The 26,237-nt window shown below is 37.3% G+C and overlaps 1 protein-coding gene across 1 annotated transcript in view; it reads right to left on the reverse strand.

Annotated features, from left to right (window-relative positions):
* Positions 1–4,763: 4,763 nt before the first annotated feature.
* Positions 4,764–26,237, reverse strand: part of GPC5 (glypican 5) — a 1,409,835-nt gene continuing 1,388,361 nt past the window's right edge. The window contains exon 8 of the mRNA XM_080661084.1: positions 4,764–5,742. Within this exon, the coding sequence (XP_080517210.1) occupies positions 5,585–5,742 (158 nt within the window). The 3' untranslated portion in view covers positions 4,764–5,584. The remainder of the gene's footprint in view (positions 5,743–26,237) is intronic.

The following is a 26,237-nucleotide window of genomic DNA, read 5'->3' on the forward strand; positions in this document are numbered from 1 at the left end:
TTTTTTTTCTTTTTGCTTTTTCGGTTGAGTGTTTTTTGCTTCTTTGTATTTCAATTCTTTGACTTGATTCTTGTGTTCCTCTAGTCTGTAATTGGGTCTCTGTATAATATTTTTTATTTCAGTCAGTGTATGTTTAATTTCTAGTTGGTCCTTTTTCATATCTTCGAGGGTCTCGTTATATTTATCGGCCTTTTCTAGGATATTCTTGAAAAGCCTTATAACCGTGGTTTTGAATTCTATATCCAATCGTTTGTTTTCCTCCATTTCTTTCGTTTGTGATCTGTTTCTTTGACGCCGCATTTTCACTGCTTCCCTGAGTTGGTAGGGTAGCTTTGTGTGCTATGTTTCCTATATGGCCCAGTGGGTCGGCCTCCCCAGTTAACCTGAGGTGGACACTCTTGGTGCACCCCTTTGTGGACTGTGTGTACCGCCTTGTTGTAATGAAGTCTTGATTGTTGTTGGTATCACTGGGAGGAATTGACCTCCAGGCCAGTTGGCTGTAAGGATCAGCTGTGTCTATGCTGGGAGAAGTTCGGTGCTGGAGACAGCCTTATAGGATTAGACTTGCCAAATTGCAATAGCCTCTGTGCTCAGCTTGGATGGGGTGGAGTCTCAGGGCGGAGCAGACAGTCTTGGCTTCCCGTCAGCCTTGCCCTTGCGCACACTCGTAGACCTCTGCCTTCCCCAGCTCCCGAGTCTCCGCCCGAGAGTCCAGACTCCCCCCACAAGAGCGTGGGTCCCCAGAGGCTCGCCTGGAACTGGGGTTCAGTGCAGTCAGAACTGGGGCTCAGTGCAGTCAGGAGCCTCTGACTCCCTTCCACTAGGGAAAGCCTGTGGCAACCTCCGCAGCCTTTGTGCGCACTGGCACGCATGCTCCTTCAGACCTCTGCCTTCCCCGGCTCCCGAGTCTCTGCCCGAGAGTCCAGACTCCCCCCGTAAGAGCGTGGGTCCCCAGAGGCTTGCCCGGAACTGGGGTTCAGTGCAGTCAGAACTGAGGTTCAGTGCGGTCGGGGGCTTCCTTCCCCCTCCCGCCAGAGAAAGTCAGCCAGGCTCTCAGCCACCCTTCCTCTCTGCGTGCACAAAGACCCTTTGCCGTACCTCCAATTCTCTGTGAGCTTTTCTCTTTCCTTCTAGTTGTAGAATTTTCACTCAGCCAGCTTTCCTGTGGTTTTGGATGGTGTCTGTTCTGTCTTTTAGTTGTAGTTTTAAAATTGTTGTGCGAGGCAGCAGTTTAGGTGCTTACCTATGCTGCCATCTTGGTTTCTCAGATATTATATTCTTTATTTATTGTTTAGTAACATGTCATTTAGCTCAATGCCTTTGTGTGTTTTTCGATTTTTTTTCTTGTGGTTGATTTCTAGTTCCATACCATTATCTATATGACTGATTCTTTTTATGGTTTCTATTATTTTTTTTTATGCATGCTAACTTGTTGTTGAAGTCAGTAAGTTCCTTGAGCATCCTTATATCCATTTTTTTAAACTCTATATCTGATAAATTGCTTGTCCCTATTACATTTAGCTTCTTATTTTTTAGAGATTTCTCCTGTTCTTTCATTTGGGGCATGCTTCTTTGTCTCCCCATTTTTGTTGCCTCTTTGTGTTTATTTTTATGTATTAGGTAGTTCTGGCTATGACCTTTTGTCGTAGGTGTCCTCTGGGACTCAGTGATGCAGTCTCCTTGATCACCTTAGCTGGGTGCTCCAGGAATGTCCCTTGTGTGGGTTATGTGGGCCCACCTGTTGTAATTTATTGCTATTGGCTCATTTGTGTGTGGGTTGACTTTCAGGCTGGCTGACTCTAAAGACTGACCCTGACTACAGTGTATGAGCTGCTGTGTAGGTGCTGACCTACACAAAGCAAAATTCATATCAGCAGGGTCTGATGCCTGCAAAGATCTTTCTTTGTATATGCTGCTTGTGAATTATATCCTTCTCTGGTGTTTTCTGAAGCTGTTGGTTTTTGGGTCTTTTGTGAAGGACTCTGGTGCAATTCAATGTCAAACACTGCCTGTGACTCGTTCTCAGTAACTTGTTTGGAGCTACAAAGTGATTCACAGTTTGTGGTTGCTTCTGTTAGGCCTTGGCAATGACCAAGCTGTGCACTGAGACTAGCTTTTACCAGCAGGTCAGCAAAAAACCCAAGGTACATGATCCACCTTTGTTGGCCTCTGCCTGCCAGCTACCTGATAGGCTCAGTCACTGAAAGAGCCTCTGGCAGTATTCGAATTGCATGGGGTATATTCTCAGTGAGTCACCAAGGAGGGGCTAGTGGGGTTCAGCATACTGATGCAGAGTCAAATTCAGTGCCAGTGCAGGGTCTGCGGTCACTCAGAAAATGTCCCAGGGTATACCAAGTCTAGATGTCAAATGCTGGGTGCCCACAGACATTTGTGGTGGGGCTGAGTCTCAGGGAATTGTCAGGAGGAGACTAGCAGAGTTTATCAGGCCCATCAGACCAAGATAAACTTGGTCTGCACTGGTCGGGCCTGTGAGGGAATAATAGCCCTTTTTCTAGAGCCACACAACTTAATCTGTCCAATATTCTCCAAAAGCCCGAGATTAACAAGACAGAGCTTCTAGGAATTGGGAGGGTAGGGCTAGTGGATCTTCTGTGAGAGGCAGATGCCAGTCAGGCTTGGGGGAAGGTGGGAGGAGTGGCCCCTATCCCAGAGTCAGAACTCAGTTTGTCCCAGGTCCTGCCCATACCTTGGCAGAGCGGGTCTACCAGGAGTTGAGGGTGTGCGGACACCTAGTGCCAAACTTTTTGACTCGAGGGCCATAATGGGTTCTTAAAATGGACTGGAGGGCCAGAACAAAAGCATGGATGGAGTGTTTGTGTGAACTAATATAAATTCAAAGTAAAGGAGCAGAGGGGAGAGCAAGAGAACCAGATAGAACAGCCGGATCCGGCCCGTGGGCCGTAGTTTGCCCACGGCTGGCTTAGAGGATGGTTCTAGCCAATCAGGTTCATGGGAAATTGGGGGAATGGCCCCTGCCCCAAAGAAATACCACTCAGTCACTGACCCTCCCTGAGTCTCTACACCCAACCCCCCCCAGGCAACTGACAACATCAGTAGGGCATGAACTCTGCAGGGTGGGGAAACAGGGAGTCCAGAGCATGGGGCTATGGTATTTTATTCCCCCAGGCTGATGCTTATGGAGAGCTGTGTTCCACTTAAAAAAGATAGTGTTTGCACGCTGGATAGTGACTCAGCACTAAATTCTCTTCTCAGCTCTTTCTCCCAGCCACAAAACCCAGTCTCTCCTCACATGACTCTAGTTTGCTCTGCCCTCCCTTTGCTGGAGCCCAGGGTGAGTGGCTGCAAATGAGAAAATGTGCATTGGCCCTTTAGGAGGGCACCTGTATTTCTAGCAGATTCCTGTATTTCATCAGAATACAGAATCCCCACTGATTTTCACAGCCAGATGACATGTAGGAGCCACTTCCTAGCTCTGGTGCTCTGTGCTAGGGAGCCAAGAATGGGGCTGAGACCTCATGCTTCTCAGGGAAACCCCTACAGCTAATATATCCCTCCAGAATCTCAGCTGACACCTGTGGGCGTGGGGCCAGCCATTTTCACATCTCCCTTCCTACCAGTCTTGATGTGGCTTTTTCTGTAAATCCTTGGCTATACGACTTCTATTTAGCTAGTCTTCAGTTGGTTTTTCAGGTTGATTGTTCTATATTTAGTTGTAATTCCAGTTAGATTCTGGAAGGAGGTGAGTGTAACATCTACATAATATACCACCATGTTGGATCTCTCCATTCACACTACTTATTTTGTTTCCACTCTGCTTTTATCCATTTCCTGCCATAACTAAAATGATCTCCTATCAACTAATTTTACATCTTTGATTGCTAAACCAGGCCCTTTAGTTTGTCTTCCAAATTCTTCTAAAGTTGGTTCAGAAGTTTTGTCAGAGCAAACCAACTATAAACTTGGGCTGGAGTGCAGCAAATGGGTATCACTTACTTGTTTCAGAGTTATTTCAATAATGAGCTGAGGTGGATATGTTTAAGTTATAATTTGTACAGTGTGATAGTGCAAATGAGTTGTAAACCAAGTAGATGATGGAATAAATATTAAGATCTGGAGCAGAAAACTAGGAAAATAACATCCATAAGGTAGAATAACACTTCCAGTTCTGAAACATGTTTGAACAGATAGTAACATCTAATTTGGCAGTTTCAACAAATTGTGGTTTAAATTCACCACTGTCAGATCATTTGGTTAACTGAGACTAAGAGAGAACATGGTTTGATCATATACTGTTTGATGATTTGGAGAAAATGATTTCACCTTACAAATATGACTGTCAGTGGAGTCCTCATCAACTCTTTCTCAGAGGTCATTTCAAATTCTTTTGACTTTTCAAATTTTATTTTATATGTTCAGCACTTCCCTTTACTATTCTGTCACTTTGTGTTAATAATACTTTTTGGCTATCAACTGGATGTAATAATTCTTAATAAAAGCTGACTTATCTCTTCCTCCTTAAGTTCAGTGATAGACATAACCTAATCAGTGTCTGCTGAAGCATCTTATCATAGCTGGAACATCAGGGACTATGGATTAGCAGCTCTGCTAATGTGCAAAGAGGAAAAGAGCTAAAACATTGCATGCCCTATTTTCTGTATTAGTGCATGTGTTTAGATATTCAAAGGAACCTTGCAAATGTATATAGTTAATTATTTGTTCAATATCAAGATTGAAAAAGAAGTAGTAAATAATATTTTGAAAATGGATGAATACATCATTTTGCCAGAAGAAAATGACCAATGATTTTTAATGTTTTCCACCAGATAATGAAGAGCTTTATTAGAGATATTCCTAGAGCAGGCATGTGCTTTGCAACACAGCTAAATCCACTAGGCAAACAGAGAGGGCAAACAGAGCCACAATGCCAAAGACTGCATTATGAATATAATGGAATACAGATCAGATGCTACCAAAATACTCAGCTTCAAGGTTTGTCAGTGGCTAAATTACAGCAGATAGAAATTATCATTCTTCAATGAAATTACATGAAATGTTCCTTAGCAATCTACTCTATAACATATAGGCATTCAGTAATTTCTTTCTATAGTTTGCAAAAATGAAGGAATTTCTTGAAAATGCATGCATAGTGCTTGCCATTGTTTATTTTGATTCATTTAATGGAATCCTAATTCCAGTATTTTAAGAAACACTCTCTACTGTTGTCATAGTCCTGCAAATAGACCTTCAATTCAAAATATTTTTCTTTTAGAAAGCAAGGGGTTTGGAATGTAGGATAATAAAATTACAAATATACTGAATCCTTCTTAAGCACAGTCACTTCTGTATTTGCAGGTTTAACATGTTAGAATTTAAGAAGGTTTAAGTTAGATTCAAAGGAGACATATTTTCCAACAGTTTTTCCTTTAAATGTTGATTTTTAGATACTTTGTGAACCTTCCGACTTGTTTTCTAAGAGGTTAGTGTTACATACATTTTTATAAATATAACTGTTATATTTAAAAAAGATCTCTTATTCCAATCAGATGAAGATGGGAGAAATCAGACTTCAGGAAAACATATATATCAGGGCAAAACAGTTCAGTTACCAAAGCCCAGGGAGTAACATCACTGCACACATCAGAGGAAATGCCATTGACTCAGGTGCTGCTGTACATCCTGCTCCTGTTGTGTCTAAGGTGCTCCCACCATCTGTTTGATGGATTTGTTTTACATCACTGAGGTTCATCTCTTCTGGCATCCCTGCAGAGGCAAATAACAAAACACAGGATGATGCATGACCACCTTACCATGATACGTCTAGAACAACTCTTAAACCCAAGTGTGAATGCCATCATTTTTTTCATAGTATTCTCCATGTGTTCATCTAACTCTAAATGATTCATGTGATCCAGGTATTTCTGCTCTTCTTAAATTGGAGTGTCCAGGCTCTCAGAAATATAGGAGCAAAATGAAATGCTTTTCTCCCCCAGTTTCTTAAAAGCATTTGGAGTATTTCCCTAATTGTCATTAATTGGTAAAATAGTAAATAAATTTAATTTTAAAATGTCATGAACTATGGCATTATCGCTTGTCCCAGAAATGTAGCAACTATAGTAATTATATGAAAAGATTTTCTTGAAAAAAAAAATGTAAGGAGAAATCATTAAATATGACATTTTTTTTACAGGATCCTTGTTGGAAATATATGAAAGAATAATAATTAATATTATATCCTTTATATACACATACAATTTTGGGGATGGAGATATAGAGATTTGTCAATAGATCAAAAAATTTGTTAATAGGGTGACCTGTAGATGAAAATCAGGGATAACATGTTTAATTAAAAAAAAGTGGGCAGTATCAACCAAGATCCAGTCACCCTGGTTATTACTTCTCTGTGTTATGAAACTTGACAAGCAGAGGAGGAGACCAGCTCCCAAATTATGGGGGAAGAAATGATCAGTTTCTTAAAGAAGTTTACTGTAATATACCTAGGGAATTACTAACTTATCACTTATTATCTAGTGCCACCAGTGTTCTGAGACCATGTGACTATCGGGATTATCTCATGGCATGCCACTATCAGTCACAATTAAGTTCAAATTTAATATTGTTACAGCCACACATATTTATATCATAATTACAGTGAGACTGAGGAAAAAAACTTCTTATAAGGAAAAGTCAGTATTTATGTAATTAGGTCAATACATATATATAATTCAGAAGATGAGCTCTATTGCAGTCAGAGCATTAAAATGAAGTGCAGCTCTACTGATCTACCGTATTGATTTTACAGTCTGAGCTCTTGCATTATTATTCATTGTTTGGGTACTTGTTTTGCCCTTCTGTGTCATTAGGCAAGATGAATAAACTAGTGATTCATTTTTTATAGGGACTGGAGTAGAGTGTAAATATTTTAGTCATGGTTTTATACTTCTTGTTATGCTAGAGCTTAAGAAGGAGTTATGAGGACTCTAGGCAATTAAAATAATTTTTTTCTCATGATTACTAAGTAAATTTGAGCTCTGAGGGCTTTACTTTTCTTTTTTAAAGCACTGTAAAAAGGTTCTGGGATTGTATTCATGAATAACCTTTTTTAACACCTTTCTGAGCTGGTGTTTCATTCATTCATGAGCCAGGTACTGGTCTGGGTTCAGGTGATACCATCTCATGAGTAATAATATTTAAGTAGAAATATCTTAAATCTCATGCCTGCAACTCAGGCAATGCCAGGAATGATATCCCACTCTCAATCTGATGTCATTTTAACATCCGAGGGAAAGATGTTACTAATAAATTAATATAATGGTGCTAAGGAGGATGGCCACTTGAGATAAGCTTTATATGCAAAGGATTGAAGATCCCTTCAAGAGCCTGGCAGTCAAGGCTGCAGTTTCTAATCAAATTCCAACCTAGCCTTGACATCTGTTAAGAAATCTTAGCATTCTGAGGTGAGCCCCACAATTATTTGATGCAATGATTGGTTTCTTAAAGGAATTTAATTAACTAAGTTTGTAAATTTTATCAAAGCTTTACCAAACACCCATAAAGGAAAATTCAGTCTGGGAATTTATTATATTAACAAATTAAGCAAAAACAAATGAATCTTTGAATAATGTTTTCTACGCATGATAGTAACTCAGAAAGATGCCAAAACATTCATATTTCTGCCCTTGGTGGCTTATAGTCTGGTAGAGAAGATAGTCATGTTATTACAAAATTAACGTAATGTTAAAACTTGGGTACATGCCTGGTGGTTGGTGCTATGAAGCATGTAAAAGGAATGTAATTTGGTGAGAGAAGGCTCCACTAAGGGAAGGGTCAATGTGGATCATTTTATTTGGCAATATCTACAGAGTGCTTGCTATAGTGCCAGTACTTCACACATATTAACTTGTTTCATTCTCACAACAGTTCCATGTGGTAGGCACAGTTCTTATGGCTGCTTTTGTAGATGAGGAAACTGAGGCACTGGAAGGTTAAGTAACATCAAATCCAGTTTGAACCAGCCTGTGTTGTGATCACCTGCTGGGCTGACTCCAAGCACTTGGCTGGACACCAAGAAATCAGTATTTAATTTGGGAGCAAAGAAGGTCAATTATGTTTGCCCAGAGAGTTTTCACTAGGAGAAATGTTTCTCCTGTCTTTATCTAGGATGGCTGATTATGTGCTAGTTTTGTGTACTAATCAAACAACTGGAAATATTCAGGGTCAGAATTCTTGTGGGCGCATACAGGGTGGTGAGTCAGAAGGCTTGATGAATCAGAGAATTGCAGCTTCTTTTATCATGCTGGCCTTTTCCTTGAGGCAGGGAGTGTGGGTATTTCTCCCTTTCGATCTATTCTGACTAAATACGTATTTTAAAAATTATTAGTTCCACTACACAACAAAGACTATGTTTAAAGAGAATTTGTTTTCTATTTTCAAAAAGAAAAATTGCGTGGGCAAGAGCTTGTTAATTTGGTCATTCATTTACAAAATTTACCCACTTCTGTCTCTGTGTCGGGTACTGTGCTGCAGACTAAATATGTCCTATGCAGTTATAAGCTTTTATCTTCATACTTTGAGTCTACAAAACTACCAGGTGTCTTTTCCACCATTGGTGGACAAACAAAGCAGATTAAAATGTTGGGAGCAGGATTAGAGGTCATTATTTGAATTCAATGAAGTCAAAATAATTTATCTGTAGAAGTTATGTTTTCAAGGTCGCTCTAATCATGGCACCATAAAAAAATGCCTATTACATAGCATACTTTTAGTGAATATTGTAGAATGTGTACATTGAATAATGACTCTCATTCTCACAACAAGAGGATGAGTTAGGTACAATTATTTTTCCTCATTCTACAGATTAGGAACAGGTGCAGAAGCAGTAATTTACTCAAGGTAACATACTGTGGCTGAATCCCAGATGTGTCCCAGTCAAATGTGGTTTTCTTTTATTCCAGAACCATGCTTATTGCCAGGACACAATTAAGGAATTGAATTTGCAGTCAAACTCTGCTCAGCCACAGAGTGGCTAAGGAGACTTTAGATGTGACCTCCATGTGACAGAATTTTAAAATGAGAGCATTTTCAGTAAGAGAAGGATTGGTTAAAACACAGTGCTGGCTAGTTAAATAAACATTTGGAAAATAAGATAGATTTTTATTTCACAGAATCTCTAAAGTAAGTGCCTATGGGACCAAATATTTAAGTACAAATAATGAGGAAGCAAACAAAACATATAGGTTGATATTTTTATTTATGTTTAGGTGGTGGAAAGCATATTGATTTTTTTAGGCAGAATCTATAAGAGAAGATTAATAGTTTTAACTTCATAATAAAAAACAACAACTTCTGTATAACATGGAACACCATTAAAATAAAAGAGTTAGGGGGGAAATCGAAAAATGGAGAAAATAATGCAGTGTGTACTATAGCAAAAGAATAATGTCTTTAACATAGAAAGAGTTCCCATAATCCATATCTAAACTATAATATCCTCATAGAGAAATCGTGAAAGGAAATAAAAAATACAAGAAAAAATTATACAAAAACTGAAATTCTTCTTTACAGGAAAGCCAATAAATACAATCTTCCACATGATGAGATGTCAATTGTCTAATGTCCAGTTGGCAAAGGCATAGCAGAGAGTAGATGATAGCCAGTTTGTGCAAGGTTAGAACTCTTTTTTCAGGAATGGCCAAAATATATAATAACTATTTAAAATGTATGTTTACCTAGACCCAAGAATTACACTTTTATGAAGCAATTCCATGAGATTAAAAAAATGTGCACATATATATTCACAAAATGTTAATCTGTGCATTGTTAGTGAAAAATCATAGCCGTTTAGTGTCCATTAGTAGGGAATTAAAAAAATTAAGTGCATCCACTTATTATTATTATTATTTTTCTAAAATTAGGTTCACTTGGCAGGGAAATCTAGGCATAAGTCTGTAGACCAGTATTCTTTTTTTTTTAATTGAATTTATTAGGGTAACATTGGTTAATAAAATTATATAGGTTTCAGGTGTACAATTTTAAAATACATCATCTGTATATGGTATTGTGTGTTCCCCACCCCAAGTCAAGATTCCTTCTATCACCACTTATATTCCCTTTACCCTCTTCTACCTCCCCCCACGCCCCTTTCCCTTTAGTGATTACCAGACTATTGTCTGTGTCTATGAGGTGTTTCTTGTTTGTTTGTTTGTTTTTTGCTTAATCCCTTCATTTTTTTCACCTTCCCTTCTGACAGTTGTCAGTCTGTTCTCAGGATCCAAGTCTGTTTTTATTTTGTTTCTCAGTTTATTTGTGTTACTAGATTCCACATATAAGTGAAATCATACTTGTCTTTCTCTGACTTGCTTACTTCACTTAACATAATACTCTCCAGGTCCATTCATACTGTCACAAAAGGTAAGGTTTCTCTCTTTTTCGTGGCCAAGTAGTATTCCATTTTGTAAATGTACCACAAATTTTTATCCACTCATCTACTGATATCCACTTGGGCTACTTATAAATCTTGGCTATTGTACATAATACTGCAATGAACAGAGTAGTGCATATAGTCTTTCAAATCAGTATTTTGAGTTTCTTCATATATATTCCCCAAAGTAGAATCGCTGGGTCATAAGGCAGTTTAATTTTTAATTTTTTGAGGTAACTTAACACTGCTTTGCATAGTGGCTGCACCATTCTGCATTCTCACTAACAGTGCACAAGGGTTCCATTTTCTCCAGATCATTGCCAGCACTTGTTTGTTGATTTATTGATGATAGTCGTTCTGACAGGTATGAGATGATATCTCATTGTAGTTTTGATTTGCATTTCTCTGATGATTAGTGAGCATCTTTTCATATATCTATTGGCCATCTGTTGTCCTCTTTGGAGAAGTGTCTGTTTAGGTCCTTTGACCACTTTTTAATTGGATTGTTTGGGTTTTTTTGGTATTGAGTTGTATAAGTTCTTTAAAATTTTTGGATATTAACCCCTTATTAGATGTATCATTGGTGAATATGTTCTCCCATTCAGTGGGTCTTTTCATTTTGTTGATGGTTTTCTTTGAATCCACTTATTAAAAAAAAATTAAAAAGTAGATACTTAATTGGCACAGAAAAATGTGTTTTAATGTAATTTTATATATACTTCCATGACCGTTAAGGTTCTTTAAACTCTGATAATCTATGGCTACCTTTATTTGAAGGTAGGGAATTCCTCATTGATTTTCGTATTCACCTAATTAACATTTAGTAATAATTAAGTGAATGAGTAAATTGATTTTTCATCCAGGAAATCACAAAATTATAAAAATGTTTCTCTAATTCAGTTTTTTCTCTTTTCTTTGTTTCTTGACTTACAACATAGTGTAATCTTAAGGTGTACAACATGATGATTTTGATAAGCATATATATTGCAAAATATCTGCCATTGCCATTTTAGGTAATGTCTCCATTATGCCACATAATTAAATATCTTTTTTTGTCATGAGAACATTTAAGGTCAAATCTCTTAGTGACCTTAAGGTATGTAATACAGTATTAGCTATAATCACAGTGTTGTATATTAGATCCTCAGAACTTGTATATCTGATAACTGGAAGTTTGTACTTTTTGACAAACATCACCCATTTATTCCACCCACCAGTCCCTGGTAACTACCACTCTATATGTTTCTTGTTTGAATTTTTTAGATTCCATGTATAAGTGAGATCATATAGTATTTGTCTTTCTCTGATTTATTTCACTTTGCATAATGCCCTCAAGGTTCATCCATGTTTTAATAATTGCAGGATTTTCTTCTTTCCCAGGGCTGAATAATATTTCATTGTGTATATAAATACACACATATGTATATGTATTTATACTACATCTTTTTAATCTATGTATGTTTTTATGGAATGTTAGGCTGTTTCTACATAGTGGCTATTGTGAATAATGCCTCAATAAACATGGGAGTGCAGGTATCTCTTGGAGATCCTGTTTTCATTTTTTGGTTATATACCCAGAGGATGGATTGCTAGATTATATGGTAGTTCTATTTTCATTTTTTAAAGAAATCTATATATTGTTTTTCATAGTGGCTGTACCATTTACATTTGCACTAACAGTGCAAAAAGTTTCCCTTTTCTCTACATCCTTTGCTACACATCATTTGTCTTTTTGATACTAGCAATTCCAAAAGATGTGAGGTGATATCTTATTGTGGTTTTGATTTACATTTTCCTGATGACTAGTGATGTCCAACATCTTTTCATATACCTGTTGGCCATTTATTTGTAAGTCTACTTTGGAAAAATGTCTCTTTAGTTGCTCAAATTCAATTTCTTTTAATATAAGGGCATAAATATATTTCAGCAACACATAATTTAGAATAAAATCTTAGAATTAGATGTGAACTTGAAATTTTATACCTAACCCCAGCTGGCATAGCTCAGTGGTTGAGTGTGAACCTATGAACCAGGAACTTATATGCTCAATCCTCAGTAGGAGGCATGCAGGAGGCAGCCGATCAATGATTCTCTCTCATGATTCATATTTCAGTCTCTCCCTCTCCCTTCCTCTCTGAATTCAATAAAAAAGATATTAAAAAAATAAAAATATTTGTGTAAAATAAATTAAAATGTACACATCCACAGTCAGTGGGGGATTTTAATGCCACTGTCTCAGTAATTGACAGCTCAATCAAATGAAAGTTAGAAGTTATGAATGACTTGGTAGCCAGAATCTTAGCGGGGAGGACGGGAGAACTCCATTGCTTCCTGCCATGATTCTAGCATACTTTTTGCACCTCCTTGTCTAACCTCACCCATATTGCTCTGGTTGACAAGTTGGGAAGAAAGAACCAACATGCTGAACTTTTGCATTTCTCATCCTCTTTTGAGTCTGCCTGCCCACAGTGAAGATGCATTCTACCTTGTTCTTCACTATTGTTTAAGCTGAGGCCAACTCTATTCCTGCAGGAAAGACATGCAGTTTTCTAGCTATTCTTCTGACTTGATGGTAATTCTTGGATGAAATATTAGACATCATATGTAAGTACATTCTACAGTTCAATTTGTTAACAATAAAGAGCTAATATTTTTATGTTTACTTGTTTGACACTTGTTCTTATATTTTAATTCATAGTGACCTCGAGAAGAAAAAAGGAGTGTTCTTTTGTACCAGCTCCAAATGCAAACTTTTACAAGCTTGATCTAATAAATATGGATAGGTAGATAGAATCATAGATGACAACATGCAGTCAGTGACTACAGCATATAGTGCATAAACACTCTTTAAATCACAGATAATATATTTACAAAAGAGATAGCATATCAGGGCCCAAAGCAAATATTAATGATTAACAAGTTATTTTAACATAAAGAAAATAAATTCTTTGACCACAACATAATAAAGGTAAACCTAAAGGAGAACCATGATTTCTACAGCAAACCTAGTCACATGACCATCCCTAATGAAAAGGAGCTAGGATGTGTAGTACTACTATATGCACAAGAGGAAAAGACTCAAATATGTAGAGATGTTATATCTATTAGGCTTCCTTAGTTGTGTTTGTTTCCTCTTAAACTAGGCAGATCTGTAGAAAGTTTCTTCCAATATCCTGTCTTAGAGTAATTCCTTGCTGCAAGAATTCTGGGAGTCAAATGGGAGGAGCAGCCTAGGGATAGAGTGTAGATCTCAACATTCATTATAGGTAAATAGATGGGTATATATGCAGAATAATACATACTCCTGCTCTCAGATGTCACTGCCATTCTCCAGTCCAGAGATTCTTTCCAGATTACACCTCTAGTATCATACTGATGTATGAAAGAGATAGACAGACATATATTGGTCTAGAGTGGAAGAAGGAATCATGGAACATTAATAGCTATTGACTAGTCCTTTTGTTAACCCTCTTCTTTTATACCCTCTTACTAGAGCTAATAGATGATGCTTATTTCTGTATATTTTGTGGATTTCACTGAACAAGTCTATTTTCTCAGTGTTCGTTGGGAATTGGCTTTCTTGGGCCTACTATCATTTCTCTATCTGCTTTACAACTTCCAAATATTCTTATTGTTACCTCTTCTGTTTCCTCTACTCTCAGTAAATTTATGTTTTTTGGTTAAAAAAGTCCTTATTATGTATTTTACTGGGGATGCAGGAGAGATTAAAGATAAATGTGTCTGATCAATTTGTCATCTTGAAGGTAACATACTGAACAATTCCCAGCATCTGGGCACTGAAGCTCCATCCTGCGTTTGGGTAAGCGTAGGTCTGTTCAGCCAGTTGGCACTGGTGTAGTTCAGGTTGGTATCGATTCTGGTTGTTTAATGCTCCTGCTGTAGATGCTATTTTTGATGACTATCCCTGATGTGGTGATAATTTTCATTAAAAATATTGAGCAGCATTCCATTTTGTCAGGAAACTTACTAGTAAAACATGACTGCTCCCATCCCAGTACTAAATATTGCAAAACAACCTGCTGCCTTACAGAGGAATGACTGAATGCACATTGGAGGACTGCATGGCAGGCTGCATTGCCTAGTCTAGGCTGCATTTGCTGTACAGTATTGTAAACTCAATGTGCCAGAAAAAGGCCTGGTGAGTGTAGAATTATGGGGGTAATTGGAAAATTGAGGATTTCTGTAATTTGGGCCCTTTAAATATTTTCTTTTATTTAGACTTTTTATTGAACATATAATGCATATATTTGAGATACTGGATTAGGCATTGATTAAATAGATGACATTTTCCCTGACTAGTATTTGCTAAAAATTAGCTCCAGCAAGTTAAATGTGAACACTGATGAGGAGACAACTTTTCTCCCAATGAAATGTGAAAATTAACTTCAGGCAAATTTTGCTTCAGTAAGTGAAGAATATTAAGTAGCTAATCCTTGGGGCCTAAAAATTGTCAAAATGTCTATGAATGCTGTGCAAGAGAGTTTGTAAAACTTATTACATTTATTAAATAGAAATGAATTATCTTGGCTTATATATCTGATTCATCATATGCATTATAAGTCAGTATATATATATATATATATATATATATATATATAAATATATTTTATTGATTTTTTTACAGAGAGGAAGGGAGAGGGATAGAGAGTTAGCAACATCGATGAGAGAGAAACATTGATCAGCTGCCTCCTTCACACCTCCCACTGGGCATGTGCCCGCAGCCAAGGTACATGCCCTTGACCAGAATCGAACCTGGGACCTTCCAGTCCGCAGGCCGACGTTCTATCCACTGAGCCAAACCGGTTAGGGCATAAGTCAGTATATTTAACTTAATAGTTCAAGCTCTAAATATTATGCTATTTTTTTTAAAATATATTTTATTGATATTTTACAGAGAGGAAGGGAGAGGGACAGAGAGCCAGAAACATCGATGAGATAGAAACATCGATCAGCTGCCTCCTGCACACCCCCCACTGGGGATGTGCCCGCAACCAAGGTACATGCCCTTGACCGGAATCGAACCCGGGACCCTTCAGTCCGCAGGCCGATGCTCTATCCACTGAGCCAAACCGGTTTCGGCTATGCTATTTTTAAAGAACAAATTCTATTGGCTTAAGGCAGTGGTCGGCAAACTCATTAGTCAACAGAACCAAATATCAACAGTACAACGATTGAAATTTCTTTTGAGAGCCAAATTTTTAAAACTTAAACTTCTTCTAATGCCACTTCTTCAAAATAGACTCGCCCAGGCTGTGATATTTTGTGGAAGAACCACACTCAAGGGGCCAAAGAGCCGCATGTGGCTCATGAGCCGCGGTTTGCCGACCACTGGCTTAAGGGATATCTAAATAAAATATAGAGAAACAACCATTGCCATTATCCCTGAGAATATCAACAATATTCATGAAAATATACAAAACAGCACACATGAAGAGAAGTACTTAGGTTGTGGGGATGGCTCTCTGCTTGTCCTCGTGGTGTTCTCAATTGGAGATTTGTATTCAGATGGGACTCTGTTATATTTTTAAATATATTATTTGCTGTACTTTGGGTTGACAAGACATTATGAAAATAACAGGTGCATGTATGAGGAAAGAACACTCTTGTATTGAAAGCAGGGGAATTATGCAGATGTTAAAAATTATGGGATCACCTTTCCTGACCCAGTATGGAAATTCTTCCATTCTTACATTATATCTCCCAGAATAAATAATATCCATACTCATTTTCTCTCAAACCCACAATTTGTTGTAACCCCTAGTATCTAATTCCATGTGACATATGATAATAAAATGCATAGTTTTCCATGTATTGTGAGTTTTCTGGCATAAACCTAACAACAATGTCAGTTTCTTCTGTCCTTGTCCCCATGCATTGTCCAAATATAAACACTGTTGTTTTCTCACCCTAGGTATGTACAGGTTTTCTTCTCATCATCATCCAGTTTGACTATTTAAAAACATATATATATATATATATATATATATATATATATATATATAGTAATTACATATAAATGTGTACACTGAGTGGCCAGATTATTATGATCTCTGAATGCATAATAATATGGCCACTCAGTGTATATCCTATATAATAAAAGGCTAATATGCAAATTGTCCCTTCGACCAGGAGTTCAACCAGCAGGCAGGGCAGCCAACCACCTATATCCCCTCCCCCTGGCCAGACTGGCCAGACCTTACCCATGCACGAATTCATGCACCGGGCCTCTAATATATATATATATATATATATATATATATATATATATATACACACACACACACACACACACACACGCTGAGTGGCCAGATTATTATTCATTCAGAGATCATAATAATCTGGCCACTCAGAATATATATATATATATATATATATATATATATATATATATATAATCTTTGCCATTTGTATTTGGGTCCATATGTTGATCTCATTCACTTAATTTTAAGCCCTTCAAAGTCATGATTATGTTTTCTATTCCTTGCATTTATAATAGCTGCTTGCTGTATTCTATATTTTGTAGAAGTTTTTTGAATATATTATATTTACTGGAAATAAGTTTTACTGGAAATAAATAAGCATTTACAACTTCATTTTTTAAATTTATTCAAATTGTTGCCACACCCATGGGTAGAATTCTTGCTAGAAGGCAATGGAGCATAGTAGAAAGAGCTGGGGTCAAGCCCCAGAAACTTTAGAATATTCATACAGTCATTGAGATTCAGTTTCTTCATCTATAACATTTGCATGACAATAAGAACTTCTCCCAGGAACGATGTGCACATTAAATGAAATCATAAATATGAAAAACACTTTGTAATTTTTTTTACATAGACAGATATATAGTTATTATTTGAATGTTAAAGGTGGAGGTAGGCAAAGTGAGTTGAAAAGTGAAATTTCTTTAGATAGTAGCTGATAGAGCCAGAAAAAAAAAAGATGTTAGTTTCTTAGTCCAGGTCCATGCCTGGCAAGGGGACTTGACACCTTAGACTGCCGTGGGCAAACTACGGCCCGCGGGCCGAATCCAGCCCGTTCAGCTGTTCTATCCGGCCTGCGGAGCCGAAAGAGCAGAGGGTTCTCTTGCTCTCTCCTCCGCTCCTTCACCAGCAGCAGTGTTAACATGGCAACGTCGGGAAACACTGCCACAGCTCCTTCTTCTGAGTGGGCGGATTTATATCCTCCCATTCAGTAGAAGGAACAACCTCTCAATCTTCCAGAGGCTCCTTGTAATGCCCGCGGACGCGTCCCCCGACATCACCCTGGGAATGCATAGACACGTTATGGTGGTGATGTAGGGAGACACGCCCCTGGAGAGCACAGTATCAGAGCATTAGCTAAAAAGGAGACCAACAACACTGTTCCCACTGAAGTTGATGGTTTAAAGACCAAAAACCTTTCAACCCAGTCTACATTGCCATCTACATCTACGTCCCGGGCATAATTTGGAAGTTGCACTAAAGAAAATGTTTAATTTACTGTTTACACATTTTGTTCTTTTCTATTTGTTTTAGTTTTAAATTATTTTATTATATTTAAGTTTAATTTGAAAGGCTTTTGTACCTTTCCTTTGTTAGGCAATTTTATTTTGCCTTTGCCATCTTCAATATAAAGTATGTTATTGTGCTATGATTCCTCCATTTTTTGAAGTTTCAAATTATAATAATTAGTGTTTACATTCTTCTTGTTAAAATGTTTGAAATGAATAAAACTATTGAAATAAAAAAAAAAAAAGACCGTACCCTTTTATGTAATGATGTTTACTTTGAATTTATATTAGCTCACACAAACACTCCATCCATGCTTTTGTTCCGGCCCTCCGGTCCAGTTTAAGAACCCATTGTGGCCCTCGAGTCAAAAAGTTTGCCCACCCCTGCCTTAGAACAAACCACCTGCATATTAAATAAGCTAGTCAGATGTTGTGCAACATAAGTTGGAGCCCAACAAGTTAGAGAGAGTGATGTCTTTCATTAAAGAATTGTTATAGCCCTAGTTGGTTTGGCTCAGTGGATAGAGCATTGGCCTGTGGACTGAAGGGTCCCAGGTTCGATTCCAGCCAAGGACACATGCCTGGGTTGCGGGCTCAATCCCCAGAAGGGGGCGCATAAGAGGCAGCTTATCAATGATTCTCATCATTGATTTTTCTCTCTCTCTATCCATCTCCTTTCCTCTCTAAAATCAATAAAAATATTAAAAAAAAGAATTGTTATAAAGACATTTCATCTGTAATACTTTCAACAATAAAGATAAATTAAAAAAATAAAAATTTAAAGAAAGATATTTCAAGTGCAAACAATATATATATATATATATATATATACACACACACACACATACTGAGTGGCCAGATTATTATGATCTCTGAACGCATAATAATCTGGCCACTCAGTATATATCCTATATAATAAAAGGCTAATATGTAAATTGTCTCCTCGACCAGGAGTTTGACCAGCAGGCAGGCTTGCCAACTGTCCATGTCTGTCCCCCTGGCCAGGCTGACCGGACCCCACCCATGCACAAATTCATGCACCATATATATATATACTAGAGGCCCGGTGCATGAAATTTGTGCATGGGTGGGTGTCTCTAAGCCCAGCCTGCACCCTCTCCAATCTGGGACCCCTCTCACGCTACAGGACTGCTGGCTCCCAACCACTCACCTGCCTGCCTGCCTGATTGCCCCTAACTGCCCTCCCCTGCCATCCCGATTGCCCCTAACTGCCCACCCCTGCTGGCCTGGTCCCTCCCAACTGTCCTCCCTTGCAGTCCTGGTCCCTCCCAACTGCCCTCCCCTGATGGCCATCTTGTGATGGCCATCTTTGACCACATGGGGGTGGCCATCTTGTGTGTTGGAGTGACAGTCAATTTGCTTATTACTCTTTTATTAGATAGGATATATAAAAATATATATATTTAAATTTCAAAGTTTAGCAGAGATGATTCTTTAGTTTATGTGTAGTATGCGCCCGTGTTGTTGGCAATTAATAAATTTGTATAAAACCCTGGCCACAACAGATTTTAGACCCATACAAAAAACAAATCTTCAATACCACACACCAGACCTCTGCATTTACCTGTAAAGACAGCTGATTGCCTTTACCCAGAATTTTTTTTAAAAGACTTCAATTTTAGAGCAACTTTTGGTTTACAACAAAATGGAGAGGATAAGATAGAGATTTCCCACATACCCCCCTCTCCTGATACATCCATAGCCTTCCCATTGTCAGCATCACTCACAAAAATAGTACTTTTTTTTTTTTAACCAATGATGAATCTACACTGACAAAACATAATCACCCAAAAACCTTAGTTTACCTTAGGACTCACTCTTGGTGGTGTGCATTCTATGGTTTTTGACAAATGTATACGGGCATATATCCATCATTATATCATTCAGAGTAATTTCACTGCCCTAAAATCCTCTGTATTCTGCCTATTCATCTCTTATTACCCACATCACTGGCAACCATTGATCTTTTTATTGTCTACATAGTTTTGCCTTTTACAGAATGTAATATAGATGGAATCACATAGTATGTAGACTTTCAGATTGGCTTCTTTCACAGTAATATGCATTTTTATCCACAGGTTATCTGTTCATCTACTAAAGGGCATATTGGATGCCTCCAAGTTCTGGCATTTATCATTAAAGCTTCTGGAAAGAACTGTGTGCTGATTTATGTATAGGCATGTTTTTAACTCTGTTGAGTAAATACCAAGGAGCATGATTGCTGAATCTTATGGTAAGAATATGCTTAGTGTGTAAGAACCCTCCAAAGTGTATTCCAAAATGGCTGCACCATTTTGCATTCCTACCAGTGATGTATGAGAGTTCCTGTTGCTCTACCACCTCACCAATGTTTGGTGTAGTCAGTATTCCTGATCCGGATCTTTCTAATAGGTGTGTGGTGTATCTCATTGTTGTTTTAATTTGGATTGCCTTAATGATATAGGATGTGGATTGTCTTTTCATATGCTTATTTGCCATCTGTATATCTTTGGTGAGGTGCCTTTTAAGATCTTTCATCCATTTTTAATTCTTATTGTTGAGTTTTCAGTGTTTGTATATTTTGGATAACTGTCCTTTATCAGCTATGGCATCAGAAATATTTCCTCTTGGTCAGTAGTTTATCTTTTTATTCTCATGGTATTATCTTTTGCAGAACAAAACTTTTTATTTATTTATTTATTTAAGATCCCAATGCTGTGCATTAGATCTCTAGAACTTACTCATCTTCTAATTGCAACAGAATTTAATTTTAATGAATCCCAGCTTATCAATTGTTTCTTCCCTGGGTTTTGTTTTTGAAATTGTATATAAAAAAGGGAATTATTCCCAAATAATTTTTATACTTAAAATAAGTTTTTCTGCAAACTTCCCATGAAACTCTGATGATTCCTGACCTTTAGGAGTGTATGGAACCTTTTGGTAAAGAGAAGTCTGTTATTTCAAAGGTATTTTGATATTAAAAAAAAGAAAGAAAAATGATTCTCTAAATTATAGGCATTATTCTAAGAAAGTACCAGTTTCAACACAGAGTCAGGTGAGGAAAAATTATTTCCAAGTACAAAATTCAGAGAGAATGTTTTCATGAAGGAAGTGGCTGGCGTTGGAGGACATCACACAATGGAATATGAGTAATTGGGGACTACTGGGAAATGATTCTACATGAGCATTTTCAAGTAGTCTTACAATATCACACTACATCTGAATACTGGGCCAAATATGGGCCATATACTTCCAACTCTAGCAATTAATATATCATAAGTGGGAATGGTGACAATGAGAATATTTAGAAAAGGTTTTAAGATCGATATACTTTTTATTTTAAAATAATAATCTAGTGTACATTTTTGTACACTCAAATTTTGTACACTTCAGTTTTCTAAAATTCACTTGGATATGTGAAGCAAAATGTGAGCAGCTTGTTCATATTAAACTTCCAGAAGTTATCTAAATATTAGTTAAACCAAATTTATTGTACGATGACTGTCACAAACAGATGGTACACATTATGCACATGATAAAGGTCTCTCATAACATTGTCACTAATATTAGCTTGTTTATGGAATATTAAAGCTGAGACATAAACTGACAAGATCTGGGATGCTGTTATTCTCAATTCATTCTGTAGTACAAAAATAGAGCAGTGTAGTGAAAGCTAGCTAGGATCTAAAAAATCATTACAGCAACGGCATTCAACTATATTAAGGGCAATATAACTCCTATACTCAACACCAAATTTGTCCACCAAACAATATCTGGACTTCATTAAATCATTACCTTGAAATAGCAGCAATCTTTCCATGTAGTATGGTTTCTCAATCTTGTTTGTGTAACTTATGGCCAATTTTAAATGGAAAATAATTGTTTTCATACACCCAGCTTAGAAACTAAATTTAATTAGAATGTTAGTTAAATATATATGTATCCCATCTAATAAAGAGGGAATATGCAAATTTACCATCACACCATCGCAAAGATGGCAGCACCCATAGCCACAAAATGGAGGCGCCTAGTCCCCTCAGCCCTGCTGGAGTCCCTCAGTTCCGGGGGGTGACAGTTACACTGTGCAGCTGGACCCTCCCTCAGGCTGTGCGGCACACCTGCTGCTGGAGTCCCCCAGTCTTGTCACAGAAAATGGGTTGCCTCAAAAGTTGGTTAAGCTTCTTAGGACAAAAAGCATTTAACATTTTTGAAAAGGGTATTCCAATATTTATAAAAGTTTGGACTAGACAATTCAAGGTTATTTCCACTACAACCTTCTATGATTTTGTGATATTAACATTCTGAATTCACATAGTACCAGCTGTATTGTATGTAAGCAGATATTATTTAAAGGAATGTCCATTATTATTAAAACAGCTCATAAAAACACACTGTTTGTATGTCAAGGACATTCTGTGTGATTTTCCTAATGGCTGGAGTTAATGCCCCTAAACCGGCAGTCAGACATCCCCCGAGGGGTCCCAGATTGGAGAGGGTGCAAGATGGGCTGAGGGACACCCCCACATGCAGAAATTTCATGCACCAAGCCTCTAGTAAATTCATAACTTCATATAAACTCTTTATAGTTATGATGTAAAGCTAAAATATAGATACAAATTAAAATCAAATAGTGATGAAATTAACATTGAAAGTATCATTAAATTAATGCAATGGATGACTTAGTCCTCTACTCTAAATCCTCACTATGCCATGAACACATACAGGTGGTGTGATAGTTAATTTTATGTGTCCAGTTGACTGGTGCACAGATTTTTGTTTAAACATTATTTGGGATGTTTCTGTGAGGGTGTTTTGCCTGAGATAAATTGGTAGACCGAGTAAAGCAGATTGCCTACCCTAGCTTAGGAGGGCCTCATTCAATCAGTTGAAAGGCTAAATGAAACAAAAAGGCTGAGCCTTTCCTGACTTGAGAGAATTATTTATTCCTGCCTGACTTCCATTGAATTGGGCCATTGTCTTCTTCCTGCCTTGATTTGAGCTAAAACACTGGCTTTTCCTAGTTCTTGAGTTTGCCATCCTTGGGACTGAAACTATGCCATGAGCTCTCCTGAGTCTCCAGTTTGCTGACTCAACTGCAGAACTTGGGACTTGTCAGCCTCCATAACTGTGTGAGCCAATTCCATATATATCTATGGAAAACCCAGACTAATACATATTTGGTGCCAAAAGTGTTTCTAGGAGAACAGAATTTTGATGAGTACTCTGAATTGGCAAAGACTGCATTTCCAGTAGTGAAGAGAACATTGATAGTCTTTGACATGACCTGGCAATAGAGACATAAAATATTTCCATTGGATACTTGCAATCAACTACTTATGAGACACAAGGAATTGGTTGACCATGTATAATACTTTTGAACATTTTATCAAACTAATGACTATAATGAGATTGGCTGGTTGCTTCTACTGTTGCTGGACAAAGTGGGAAAAGAAAAGGATGAGCTCAAAGATTTGAATTCCTACATCAAGTGCCACAAAAATGACCTGAAAGATTCTATGGGAGCCCTGAAGGAGATGCCTATCTAGCGTAGTTACAAGGCTAAGTCTGCTGGAAATCAAATGTAGAATCTTCTCCTGCTACTGGCTATATTATAATGCAAGTTGAACTCCCAGCATTGAAGGGTGTCTCCTGTTAAGTGATGGTGTTAACTGGGAAGGAATGGGGATCCGGAAAATTGGAATGCGATGTGTGGGAAGAACCTGATGAAACTGGAAACATTGAGCATATCAGTTCTGATGTCTTCTTGCCAGTGAAAGCAACTTCCCCATTCCCCAGTGGAAGTGGCCTCTCCGTGATTTCTGAGGGAATTAACCCTGCCTTGCCTGAGGAAAATGTATATAATGGCCTTCCCTGAGGAAGTTGACATTTAGACAGTAGTTATTCTCATCAGAAGCCACAGACACCCCACCTACCCTTCTTAGTTTTTAGACATATAACTAGACTCGTCATAGTAGGCACCTATTGGTTAGCAAGAAAGTGTAAGCCATGAAGAGGTGTACTATATTCAAAACAAACAAACAAACAAACAAACAAAAACAACTATTTGCAGTTTTAAATTTATACAGGGAGAAATGCAGAGAATGTGGTAGGAATAGGTACTAAAGGTGTGGGGTAATGGTAAAAGAAACATCAAGATGGATCAGGCTGAATTTATTGATATGGGCTTACTGAGTAAAGATTTTGCATTAATTGTTATAACTTGAGAAGTTATATAGGGCTCCAACAGTTTGATTAGTTGGTTAGCTAAAATGTGGGCTAAAAGGTGACTAACAATGAGCAGGTTAAAAAGTTCAGCAGCTGTTGGCTTAGAGAGGAAGCAATTCAAAGTCTGGCAGAGATTAGAATGTCAGTGGATTTGTCTTTAAGACCTACTCATCCACCCTGGGAGGGTCCAGGAGACATCATTTTTGCTATGACTGTAAGAAACAAATTTGTTAATTTGTTTTCCTTAGGACCTTTATTATTTATGGAAACAATAGGCAATTGCATACAATGGAGTATCTTAAGCAAATTATACTTTTATCAATGTGGGGGGCATATCAAAGGTGTTGGGCTCCTCCTTTGGCAAGTAGGCACCAATGGTAATGATGAAAATGTCCGGCAATTACCAACTGAGGTCTAGTCGCAAAGTTCTCATGGATGATGGCAAAATAAAATGAAGTGATTTTATTTTAATTCCCAAATTACTTCAATTGCATTGAGAATATGATTGAGTTGGCTGAGTGTTTTTTTTCTTTCTTTTTCCCTTTTGCTGTTATTAAATATAATATGGCTGCTACTATTAGTTGACTTAATGCTATTTCATTTCATATTTATTTATTGGGAAATAAACACTTGGGCTATTTCAGTAATATTTACATATCACATCTAAAATTAATATTTCACATTTAGGTTTTATAGGTGAGCAACATGCCAAGTTATAACAGGAATAATATTTTATATTAGGGTTCTACAAGCATAACTGCCATGCTATAGCTAAAATCAAAATCACTGCTTCTAGGATTTCAGAGCAACAGGGAATCTCATTTAAGTTGCCATTTGTATCACACTATATCTTTATATAAATTTAAATGCTTAGATTCATTGGAAGGGAATTTAATGAAAATAGAGTTCTGGTAAACTCAACATAAGCTTTACTGTATTCAGCATCTAATATCTGATCATTCTTTTTCTTAAAAAGGAAAGTCCTTTTGACTTGGCTATATGCAGATTTGTGATGGGAGGCCACACATTGGACCTGTTACCATTTAGAACATCTGAAATTCTATTTCCTAGAGAATTCTAGTGTGACCATATTGACATTGAGGTTATTGACCAGAATTAATTAGTTTAAGCTATGAGGAAAATATCATTTTGAAATCATTAGATTTACCTGATTTAGTCTAAAAAATTAAATATTTTACTTTATTGTTTTTATTCCAAGAAATGGATGTAGACCAAATTTATGGACTTGCAGGTAATCACTCTGACAGAGCCAGTCACTTTCTACCTCACTTTTACAAGATTAAATATGTAATAAAACACAATTTTACTCTTTCAGGCACAGCACATTGATAAAACTCCATCTAGAACCAGGCTGAGAACACAGAGGGTAGACACATCAAGTGAGCATTCTCTGAAAACATTGTTTTCTTATCATATTTTAAATATATGCAGTATTCAGTTTACCAAAAGGCTTGTGCTTCAATTTTGCATTTTTTTAAAAAACACAGTAAAATGTATTACAGAAAAAGCATATATTTTTTTCTGCATGGACCACAATGCATTAAACTTCATCAGGAGAGGGGATACACATTACCAGCTATTTTGACCACTGACTTCTCATTCCAAAAATTTTCCTCCATTTTTGCTGAGAAGAAAATGTGGAAGCTTGTGCTACACTTGCATCCCCAGTTGTATCTATGATGGTTAGTCAGCATTTGCAGACAGAGAAAAATGGAGACCCAGAAATAGCTTTCCTCCCTGTATCTTTGAGCAGCATAGAGATGAAGAATATAATATAACAGTTGGAGGAGCTCTTCTCTCCAATGTTCCAGAGATAAGTCTTCTCTCTCCTCTTGGAATTGCACTGGGCTTTCACAAGTACATGTATTTCAACTCAATAACTATTTGTTAGCTTCCAGGAACTGCACTGGGTATTTTTTGTAGATCTAATTGCTATATATTCATATGTCTTATAGTTAATGCTGATTAGAATATTCCAAAATACCAATTTAGTATACATGAGAAGTTAAAAATAATTGACTAATTATTTACTTCATGGTGTGAACGATTGTGTCCAAGTCATAATACACAAGCATTTGCCTA

Source organism: Plecotus auritus (assembly GCF_963455305.1).
Source record: "Plecotus auritus genome assembly, chromosome: 3".
Lineage (NCBI taxonomy): Eukaryota > Metazoa > Chordata > Mammalia > Chiroptera > Vespertilionidae > Plecotus > Plecotus auritus.